Genomic DNA, 12,500 nt, shown 5'->3' with positions numbered 1-12,500 from the left:
GATCCACCAGATATACAGGGTTTTCCGGGAAGTAGAGTTCTGTGGTACTTATGGTGGAAGAGATACGACTACAATCCACGTCCACTTGAGAGCCTCTTACCGATCCAGTGAATACTCCCAGAAAAGGCAACGCAAAAGGGAAATGTGTTCTAGAGCATGCAATGGCAATTCTAAGCAGCCTTTTTGTCATTTGTAGATTCGTTCTATAGAACCTGACACACCTGCTTATAGGTAACATTGCCTACATGTGGAACTAGGAGAAACCAGGTCTGAATTATCTAATATTTACAGCTTTATCTGAAGGAAACATGATTGTTGGCACCTGTGTTCTTATTAGGTAATGCGTCCTGTTAATTACGTTACTAACTCATTATTTATGTGTTGTGTGTAGTCGTAAGTGAAAGGTTTTCACACTTCTAGTTCCAGAGGTGACAGTAGATTAATGTTCCCTGCACACTGACCATATACTGGCAACTCACCTCTCCTTCTCCTTCACCTTCCCCACCTCTCTTTCGTTCCCTTCCCTAACCTCTCCTTCTCCCTCTTCTCCAGGTCTCTGCTCCACCTTCCCCATCTTTCTCTTTCGCTCCCCTCTCCACCTCTTCTTCCGCCCTCCCTTTCGTTCCTTTCCCCACCTCCCCTTCGTCCCCATCCTTCACCTCCCAGGCTGACGAAAAGGCTCCGAGTCACTACCTTAAATATGCGAGGATAGAGAGAGAGAGAGAGAGGAGAGAGAGAGAGAGAGAGAGAGAGAGAGAGAGAGAGAGAGAGAGAGAGAGAGAGAGAGAGAGAGAGAGAGAGAGAGAGAGAGAGAGAGAGAGAGAGAGAGAGAGAGAGAGAGAGAGAGAGAGAGAGAGAGAGAGAGAGAGAGAGAGAGCCAAGGGCGGAGTCGTGGATCCCTCTTCAAGCTCCACCGGCGAAGGGCAAATGTACCCTCTTTCTTACGCCGAAATAATAAGCTACTGTGGCAGAGACACAACAACGTTTTTGTAAAGACTCGGTCCCCGCATGCAACCAGACGTTAATGCATACATTTATCTCTAATCGACTCCGTGCAGAGGAATGTGGTCCCTATGTCACCGAGAGACATCTAATGCTCGGCGCTCAAAACTGAAGCACACAGGTGATCATTCGAGTACATGGCAGAGCTTTATCCCGCAGTACATGCAGAGGTGTTGGTGTCTTTTGCAACAGGTTCTCGCGACGTGTCCTGAGGTACGTTTGAGACGCCATGTGTCAGCTGACATCTGTGCTGGGAGGTCAAATTGCTGCTCGCGGAGATGCAGCTTCCTCAGCATTAACCCCTTTGATTGTTTGATTTTGATTACTATTGTTTTTATCATTTTGATTGTTGTTGTTATTATTATAGTTATCATTATTATTATTATGATTATGATTATGATTATTACTGTTATTATTATTATTATTATCATCATCATCATTATTATTATTATTATTATTATTATTATTATTATTATTATTATTATTATTATTATTATTATTATTATTATTATTATTATTATTATTATTGTTGTTGTTGTTATTATTGTTATTATTGTTATTATCATTGTTATCATTATTATTGTTATTATCCTTATTATCATTGTTATTATTATTATAGTTGTTGCTGTTGTTATCATTATCATCATCATCATTATGACCATCATTATTATCATTGTTATTATCATTATTGTTATCATTATTGTTGTTGTTGCCGTTGTCTTTATTTTCACTATTATTTTTATTGGTTTTCATTATTATCATATTTATCAATGCTATTATTATTGTTAATAGGAAATATAGATAATGATATAATCATTAGTATCACTATTGTTATTATCATAATTTTCATTGTTATTATTATTGTTATTATTATTATTATTATTATTATTATTATTATTATTATTATTATTATTATTATTATTATTATTATTATTATTATTATTGTTATTATTATTATTATTATTATTATTATTATTATTATTATTATTATTATTATTATTATTATTATTATTATTATCATTATTATTATTATTATTATTATTATTATTATTACTTTTATTATAATTACCATAATCATTATTATTATCATCATCATAATTACCATAATAATCATTACCGTCATCATCACCATCATTATCATCATTATTGTTTTTATCACCATTATCATTATTTCCTTATCATTGTTATTTTTTATCATTAGCGATATCATCATCTTCATTAGCATTACCTATATCATAATTATAATCATCGTTATAATTATCATCATTGTTATTTTTTGGTTATTATTACTATTACCATTGTTATTATTATCATTATAATGATTATGATTATAATAGTAATGCTAATAATGATAATGATAGTAATAATGATGATAATAATAACAATAATAATAATAATGATTATAATGATAAAAACAATTGCTATTGTTGATGTTATCAATATGATCATCATCATTATCGTTATAATCATTATCATTGTCATTTTTGTGATTGTTATTATCATTATTATCATTATTACTATTATCGCTATTATCATGGTTATTATCATTGTTATCATAGTATATTGTTATCAGTATTATCTTCATCATAAGCGTTATCATCGTTATTATCATCATTATCAATACCCATTTTAATCATCATTATCGTTATAATCATCATTTTTTGTTATGATTATCATTATTATCTTTATTGCTATTATCATTATTAGTTTTGTCATTATCATCATTATCATTATCATTGTTATTATTACCACCACCAATTATCATCTTCATCATCACCATCACCATCAGCAATATCATCATCATCACATTCATCACCATCATCATCATCGTCATCATTATCACTACAGCTATTCCGAAATAGAGCTTACAAACAAACACAAACAATAAAAACAAACAAACAAATAAACAAACAGAGAAAGGAATATTCATTGATAAGTAATTTACTATTCCTTATCATAATGTCCAGTTACTGTGATTGTTTTCATCAATATCATCCTCATTATCACGTGATCCACCATCTGTTCGCACCACGTCAGCTGGGATATGTTTTTTTCTCTTTAAGGAGTCGAAAGAGGAGGAGGAGGAGGAGGAGGAGGAGGAGGAGGAGGAGGAGGAAGAGGAGGAGGAGGTGGAGGAGGAGGAGGAGGAGGAGGAGGAGGAGGAGGAGGAGGAGGAGGAGGAGGAGGAGGAGGAGGAGGAGGAAGAGGAGGAGGAGGTGGAAATGCAGGAGGAGGAGGTGGAGGAGGAGGAGGAAGAGGAGGAGGAGGAAGAGGAGGAGCAGGAGGAGAAGAAGAAGGAGGAGGAAAAGAAGTAGAAGAAGAAGAAGAAAAAGAAAAAGGAGGTAGGGGTGGAGTTGGAGGTAGAGGAAGAGGTGGAAATGGAGGAGGAGGTGGAGGTGGCGATAGGGGTGGAGTAGGAGGTAGACGAGGAGGAGGAGGAGGAGGAGGAGAAGGAGGAGGAGGAAGGGGAGGGGGAGGGGGGAGGGGAGGGGGAGGAGGAGGAGGAGGAGGAGGGAGGAGAAGAAGAAGGAGTAGGAGGAGGAGGAAATGGAGGAACAGGATGAACAGGAGGAGCAGGAGGAGGAGGAGGAGGAAAAAGTAGGAGGAAAATGAGAAGGAGGAAAAGAAATAGAAGAAGAAGAAGAAAGAGAAGAAGAAGAAAAAGAAGAATAAGGAGGAGAAGGAGGTGGAGGAGAAGGAGGGGGAAGGAGAGAATAAGGAAAAGGAGGAGAAAATCAATATTGTGTTCTTTATTTACAAAGCGGGAAGTTGAATAAAGAGATATAAAAAATAGGACGAGAAATAGCAAAGGATGGAGGGGATCAAGAAAAATGAGAAGGAAAAGAAGGAAGATGAGAAGAAAAAGAAAACAGAAGAGAAGAAAGAAGATGGCAAGAGGCAGGAAGCTCGATTCTGCATCCTGCCCTGGGAATTTTAGGAGGCAAAAACGGGCGAGGAGGATGGTGGGAAAGCAACGAAGGGACGACACCCGATACTGAGGGAGCTGGGGGGGGAGGGGGGGGAGAGGGGGAGGGAGGTGAAGGATGGGGACGAAGGGGAGGGGGGGAGGGAGAGGGAGGTGAAGGATGGGGACGAAGGGGAAGCGGGTAGAGAGAGGGGGAGGTGAGGGATGGGGACGAAGGGGAGGGGGGGGAGGGGGAGGGAGGTGAAGGATGGAGACGAAGAGGAGGTGGAGAAGGGAACGAAAGGGAGGGCAGAAGGGTAGGTGGAGATGGGGGAGAAACGGGTGGAGATGGGGACGAAAGGGAGGGCAGAAGAGGAGGTGGAGAGGGGAACGAAAGACAAAGATGGGGAAGGTGGAGAAGGAGAACTGGAGAAGAGGGAGAAGGAGAGGTGAGGGAAGGGAACGAAAGAGAGGAGAAGAAGAGGTGGTGGAATAGGATAAGAGAGATGGGAAAGGGTGAAGAGAGGTGAGAGGTGGAAAAGGGAAAGAAGAAGAGGTAGAATAGGGGACGAAGGATAATTGGGTAAGAGGGAGAGGGAGGGGTGGGGGAGCGGGAGAAGAGAGATGGGAGAGGGTGAGGAGAGGTGGGACTGGGGAGGGAGGAGAGGTGCTGAATGAATGCGGACATTCTGAATGAAGCTAGATATAAAATTTGTGATGTAATGGAAAGAAAATGCCCAATGAAGACGAGCAGAATGGATATACACTTGTTTGTGCAATCGCTATAAACTACCTCCCACACGCACAATAACTAAAAGTAAGTGTTTAAGAGGTCATAGACTATATCTCGGTATATCTTTGTCATTTACTGTTCGCACCTTTCTTGCTAAGGGCCTGTAAAACCTTACCTTACTTCCCCTAAGAAATCTCAACAGGCCTACAGACTAGGATATTAATTTTCCAAGAAAATATGCTCTGTAAATCATTAAATGATTAAAATCCACTGAAGTTGATTTTCCTACCGTTGTTTATATAAGGGAACCTCCATGTTTTTATACGACAGTGAAACTTAAGATGAAAAAGATTGTATAAAAAAATCGAATCTCTCATTTAAAGGTACGCGCGTTAAATTTCGTTTATTGAATGCTTTATATAATTTAATCTTTCAACTGTAACATAGTCAGCGACATGTACATGTTTGTGTACTGATGTTTTAGTGATTAGATTTTATAAGCGCAGTTGCTCTGAGAACATCTTTGGACGCGCATACCCTGTTTTATAATATATGAATTCGCAAATCTGTTATATGTTTGATTTAATTTAACAAATCTGCTGGATGTATCATTCATACCACTGTTTTTAATGCGTCAGTTCTTCGTATGCATAGACACCAAGTCGTCATTATGTTTTCTTTCTTATACCCTTTTATCATAGTTTTTTCATGTTTAGTTATATGAATGATTTATTTCAATACTCGTTTAAGGAAAATTGTGAAATTATTATTATTCTTTAAGTTACATGGCCTTACTGCGTTAGTGAACGATGAATAATAATATTCACTTAAATCATTTTGAAATTTTGGTCTCAATAAATGTATCTGTTATTTCATTAGTAGCTCAAACGTATTCACATAAGCTTATGAATTTAATAAACACATTCAAAAACAGGTAAAAACCGCTGTATCAAGAAATCATTTTGTTATCATTGCGGTTACACGATGTGTTTGAATACAGAAAGTAGATTATACGAAATTATAAGAATTATGAGTTAGTTATCAGGTACTTCAGCGATTTCATTTCACAGTAATTTTCGACTTAATTCCTAGTAAATTTCTTTCTCTCTTTTTCACTTTATTTTTTCGTATAATCAAACTAAATTTAGACGTTGGTAAAGATTTCTGAGTAGGATTTGAAACTATTTCATATGAAAGAAATTGTTTGTCAACATAACATGAATATAACTAACACTAAACAAACATACAAAAAGAAGTAACTCGAAATGGAATGGATAATAGCAACATATTTACGATTTTAAACTTCCCTCATTGAATTTCAGCCATTTATTGATTATACTTTCCCCCTGAAGATGAAGGCGTTCGCAGTTTAGTCCTTTATTTACCACGTTGACTAACTGCACATGCGTGGGCAAGCTGTGGTACATTTGGTGCATGGTCAAAGCATTATATAATAGTATTACAGTGTAAATCTAGATCATAACATTATTACGATCTATAATATATCATTTAAAAGAAAAGAACAATCACAATAATGTATCTACTCATCTACCAAGCCGGCGAACGGAACTGAAACTATGGTTTTCATATCCGAGATTTCCACTCCTTTTCTTTGTAGGATATACATTTTCGTCGAACATGATCATATTAACACATTTTAGAACGCGGGGAATGCCAAACCACACCATTAATCACTCCTCCATCAAAATCGCCTTTCATAGGAATTATGAGGATATATGAACTAAGCTTCTAAAGCATTATCATACGAGTAAAAAAAAAACAAAAAAAACAGATGGACATAGAGAAAGAAATTCGCCCATATTTGACTTAAATGACACAAATATAACATTCATTATCCTGATGACGGCATTTATGATTATTAAGATAACTGTAATTAGATTTTAGTTTGATAGCGATATCATTATGTTAGACTACAATCGTTTATCAGGACTGTGTATGCAGTGTAATGTCTTCTCATTTTTGTATTCATGGTTATATTACAAAATATAATCAGAGATTATAACGAAAATTTATATAGATAGCAATGATAAAAATAAATAAATCAAATAAAAAGAATGTTTAGCAGTCGAAGCGAAAGAATAAAGAGGGGATAGGTTAGTAGACAGAAAGAGATAGATTGATAGATAGAGAGAGAATGATTGGCTTTTTTCCTTAGTCAAATATCATATTATAAGGGCTTAAGAGCGCAGGCAGGGGCCAATGGGAAGGGGGAGTATTTGGTGGAGTTGCTGGGGAGTTTTTTTTTTCTTGGGGGGGAGGGGTGTTACTTGGGTTTTGTTAATATGGAGGGATTATAAAGGTTAGTTAAAGGGAGGTGAGGGTGGACTTTCTGGGAAGGGGGCAAAGTCGATAGCACAGCTCATTACGCACTCGCGCCTGTCTACTCATATTTTAGACTCCTCTTCGATGGGGGGAAGGTGGGAGATGGGAGAAGAGAAGGGGGACAGGGGAGGAGAAAATATGGGGTGGGTGGAGGGGAGAAGGGGGAGGGGAGAGAACGAGGAGGGGCAGAGGATGTTGGGGAAGGGAGATGGGAGATGGAAGATGAGAGAGCATGGGGGATGGGTGATGGGAGAGGAGAAGGATGGGGAGGAGAGAGAATAGTGAGGGAGAGGAAAGACGGAGGAGGCAAGAGGACATGGAGGGTAGAGGGGATTTGCGAAAGGAGAGAGTACGGGGAATGGCAAAGGCGATCTAGGAGGGAAAATGGGAGATAGGAGAGAGAGTATGGAGAGGGGAGAAGGAAGAAGGGAGAGGGGATAGCATGAGGAAGAAAGCCACATGGGTCAACAAAATGATATTAAAAAGTAATCCTCTGTGTATCCACATGTCACCAACCACCCCTTGCAAGCTCTGCCAAATCCCTTCTTGAGTTGGTAGAATTTCACTGCTGATATAAGACGCTATACAATATCTATTATTTCAAGCTATCGACCACTGTAAACCTGAAACACTAAAACGAGAAGAGAGAGAGAGAGAGAGAGAGAGAGAGAGAGAGAGAGAGAGAGAGAGAGAGAGAGAGAGAGAGAGAGAGAGAGAGAGAGAGAGAGAGAGAGAGAGAGAGAGAGAGAGAGAGAGAGAGAATGAGAATGAGAATGAGTGAGTATTGACTTCACATCTACCATGCTATCACAGAAGTGCAAGCAACGTTATCAACACTTGAACATCTTCAAGCACCCTCAGCCACAAGAAAAATGTTCCCCCCACAATTGTTGACGTTTGGCTGCGTTCGCGAATCCGATGCGTTCTCGTACTACTTATCGAACAGTGATGGTTACGTGTTCATACTGATGCAAGAGTGAGGAAAGGAATATAAAATGAAAGACATTACGCATATCACTGACATATCAAAAGCTAACTTAGGCGAATAAAAAAAAATGTGTACAAAATAATTTCGTTATGACAAAATTAACATGCTATCATCACCACTCAAATGAATATATACATCGCTATCATCATAATCATAATCATCACAATCATTATCGTCATATCCATCACTATCATCACCATCATCATAATGATCATCCTCATTACCATGACCCTCACTATGCTCTCCTTTCTCACCAACGTCACTATTTTCATCATCATCATAATTACCACACCTTGGCCATCCATGTTCACCATAATCATCATCATCATTATTATCATCATAATAATAGTCATTTGTAGAAAAGGTATGAATGAGAACGAATATCTTCACAATACAATGTAATTAACCTGTTTCGAATATATCCGTCAAAAATACGTATATTTCTGACGAATTTATATGATGGTGGTATTGATTATGATTAAGATTAAGATGGTACTAACGATAAAAAATACGCCACAACTAAGTTGTCGTTCATATTATACATAAAATTTCTGATTAGGCATATTCTTTTGCCATCTGGAGAAGTCCACCATTTGCTACTATCATGACACTTATCTTTCAATTAGAGGTGGCTATCACTTTTATAGACATGTGTATTTTATCTCTCTTTGTTTTGCTATTATTCTAAAACTTTCTGTAATCATTGTAAAATTTGTATTTTGACAATACAGTATATTGATTTTTCTATTTTTTTGGAAAGTATGCGAGTTCTTATATTTCTGTTTTGTGTATGTATGTTTAATAAACCGAAAACTCTTACCATAACATCAAAAATATTCTGTAGGAATCGTAAGATTTTTAATTTTTTATAATGATAACCATGAGGAAATGATGTTATAAACACAACTTTACGAAATGCTCTCTTATCTGTTTGTTTAATAAGAATTATTTTATGATCACTTTTCTTTCTTCTTATAAGCCTTATTATTACATGTAATTGGCGTTACTAATTTTATATTCAAACTCCCTAGATTTGATTGAGTAATGAAAACACCTTAATCAAACAGTCAATGTAAGATTTAGTTTTCAGTTTTACTCCCCCGGTTTTGTGAATAAATGAAAAGGAAAATCAGACATTTATTGATACCAGGCATACACCAGGTGATCTTTACCAGTAACAGTACAGAGCTTTCCTCTTTGCCTTGGAAAAAAGACACGGCATTCACACTGACATTGTACACTGACAACACTTAGCTGTGCAGCACGAGAATGTCACTTTTTTGTACTAATTCATTAAAAATACTTGGAAGAAAACTCACCATACTCATTCACTCATCGTAATAGCAAAACTAACTGCAGTACTGTAAAGTTTATAAAACCAGAGTACAAATTCTGGAACTGATCAAAAGATGATTTGCCGCAGCACAATCACTCTTGTTTATCTTTTAACAAACAAGCCAAAAGCAAATATTTGTTCAGACTATTAACAGACACGCATACAGATCTTTAAAAAACAATAAAAAATGAAACAGTCTGCATTTTATTGAAACATTAATCTGCAAAGATGTTTTCTCACTAACAGACGGCGCAAAAACATATAAACAAAGATATAAAGCAAGCGGTAAATGGCAGACATAAACACTGTTTCTCGGTGGGGTGGTTTTTTATGCAGGAATTCAGTCTCGTAGGAAATGTTCGAGGTATATCTTGTACGCGGTGCCTTGGCGATTGGTCAGCACCCCGTGGGCGGCCGTCTGTAGCAGGAGGAGCTCTGACCTTAGCCAGTGCCGCAGTAGGCAGCGAAGTACACGAAGAGGAAGAAGACGTAGAAGCCCACGAGGATGCAGCGGGAGAGGAACTCGGCGCGCTTCGTCAGCTTGTTGATCGCGCGGCGGAAGGCGGAGGGCTCGTCGCTCAGCTCCTTGGGCGCCTCCTCGTCCGGAGCTCGCTGAGGGGGGGAGGGGCGTTAGGGACTGGCTCTGCATTTTCTCTCATTTCGCTATCTCTCTCTATGTATGTATATATATATATATATATATATATATATATATATATATATATATATATATATATAAAATATACATATATATGTGTATATATATATATATATATATATATATATATATATATATATATATGTGTAAATATATATAATATATATATATATACATACATATATATATATATATATGTATATAATATATATGTATATATATATATATTTATTTATATATGCAAATATACACCCACATGTGCATATGTTTATAAACACTCAAACACACGCACACACATATATATTATATATATATATATATATATATATATATATATATATATATATATATATATATATATATACATGTATATATATATATATATATATATATATATATATATATGTATATATATACACACACATATATATTGCTAACTATAAAAGTCAATCAAGAAGAAAGATAGACAAGATGGATTATTCCATATAAAAAAAAATCAAACTCAGAATTCAACTAATTCTTGTTTTCAGACAAGCGATGTGTCTAGGACAGTTTTAAAGCACTGGATGAAATTTCTCCAACTCTAGCATTCATACAAATTAGGCGCATTTTCGTCAATTACAAGTACCTATCACAAACGACTAGATACTAGATTGCTCTGGTTTGTATTCCTTTCAAGATATTCAATACATTTTTAACTGATAAAATGCGCCACACATTCGACAAAAAGTACATTGTATTGTTCGAACTCTTGTCTAATTATAACACTTTTTTTCTCTAGAGTGGATCAGGAGCCATGTCTATCAAGGGCATAATAACAATAGTGACTCATCAGTGATATTGTGAAGAGTGGCGTACCCCAGGGTTGCATATCAGAGCTCTTATCGTTCTAATCTAGGTCAACGGTGTAATTCTCTGTTTTCCATATATACACCATGTGCTGTGAGAAAGTTACGCCGTGTTTGTAATATCATGAATGCAGAATTTTCCCGTATATCAAGGAGAAACTTATTGCCATTAAACGGATGAATATCGTCATTACATATCTTCTGTATCTATTGGCTGATCACTCAATCATTAAACTGGTGATAATTCACTGCACAGCCCAAGCGATCGTATTGGATAGTTAAATGAATTGGAAACCTCATGTTTTGTTTGCGAGATTGATAAACGCCAAAGTTTAAGGTGGCAATCATAAATTAAAGTATTGTGTAAAAATAGAAAAAATACACACAAGTGGCTTAGAGCAATTAATCAAAGCCGTTACCATAATTAGAGAGTGCTATTTCAACATGACCTGTTGAAATCGACGTACATCATAAATCGACCAACATTTACATCCATGGTATAATTAAAGTATATTCAGGTTAATATGAGGTTGATAAAATAGAATAGTACAAAGGGGAGGTCATGCCACACTTCGCATTGCTCATACTCAGAAGACTGATAATCAACATTATGGAACCTTTTAAACTCAGATGCAAGAAATTTCAATTCGGTAAGGTCTTTAAGAAAAACAGCAAATAATTTGCAGAACGGAAAAGGGATCACCAATATATTATATCATTTTTTTCGTCATTGGTTCGGTCTCAATCTCTCTCTCTTTCTATCTCTATCTATCTATCTATCTTCTCTCTCTCTCTCTCTCTCTCTCTCTCTCTCTCTCTCTCTCTCTCTCTCTCTCTCTCTCTCTCTCTCTCTCTCTCTCTCTCTCTCTCTTACCGCTTCGTCCGCCGCCACGTTGCACTTCTGCCCTCCCTTGATGTAGCAGGCGATGACGTAGACGAGCGTGGCGAAGATGACTATGAGGGAGATGCCGGTGAAGATGTCGAGGGCGCGCACGTAGGGTACTAGGGCCAGCGACTGCCTGAAGCTGTAGCTGAAGGAGGCCAAGCTAATGAGAGGAATGAGGGTGAGGAGGAGGCGAGCGAGGAACTGGTCTCCGGGGATGAGGAAGGAGAAATAGGCCACGATGACGAGGAAGATGACGGGCAGGTACCACTCCAGCAGGTACGTGCCGAAAGCTCGTCGTATGCTGATGGCGATCTGGACGCAGCTGTATTCGCCTGGGGGAGAGTGCGAGTGAGGAAGGGACTACGATAAAGTAATAATTAGATACGCTTTTCAGTCCTAACGCCAGTCTATAGAGCAACAATTTGGGTATGACATTTATGATTTTATAAGTAAGTCGTTTTTTTCTGTTATTAGTATTTCTTAGTAAAATGCGGAAAGGACAAACCCGAAGGAACTGATATGCAACAAGAATTCAACTGTACAGCTGAAAATGGATAAAGAACTCAAAGTTGTGTTCATTTCAGCACTTGATTGACTTACCAGTAGCCGTCTTCGTGTTGCAATAAGAGAACATGTTTTCCTTGATGTTCTCCATGTGGAATTTCTCCACGTGAAGATCCTTGCCGATCTGGACTTCCTCGTCGAATGTGAAGAAGACTTCGCTGGCCGTGTAGCCATCTGCAAAGAGAACCGTGATGTCACAGCGAACGACTACAAACTCCTGGGTTATTCTGCGTTCAA

The 12,500-nt window shown here is 37.4% G+C and overlaps 1 protein-coding gene across 2 annotated transcripts in view; it reads right to left on the bottom strand.

Annotated features, from left to right (window-relative positions):
- Nucleotides 1–9,095: 9,095 nt before the first annotated feature.
- The window catches only part of LOC113827353 (glutamate-gated chloride channel), a 17,946-nt gene continuing 14,541 nt past the window's right edge, over nt 9,096–12,500 (bottom strand). For both annotated transcript variants that reach the window (XM_070124585.1, XM_070124584.1), the window contains exons 8-10: nt 12,300–12,437; nt 11,688–12,031; nt 9,096–9,919 (exon numbers count right to left, since the gene is read on the bottom strand). In XM_070124585.1, the coding sequence (XP_069980686.1) occupies nt 9,749–9,919; nt 11,688–12,031; nt 12,300–12,437 (653 nt within the window). In that variant the 3' untranslated portion in view covers nt 9,096–9,748. The remainder of the gene's footprint in view (nt 9,920–11,687; nt 12,032–12,299; nt 12,438–12,500) is intronic.

The sequence above is a fragment of the Penaeus vannamei genome, chromosome 8 (assembly GCF_042767895.1).
Source record: "Penaeus vannamei isolate JL-2024 chromosome 8, ASM4276789v1, whole genome shotgun sequence".
NCBI classification, from domain to species: Eukaryota; Metazoa; Arthropoda; class Malacostraca; order Decapoda; family Penaeidae; genus Penaeus; species Penaeus vannamei.
This window is presented reverse-complemented; position numbering and strand designations above follow the sequence as displayed.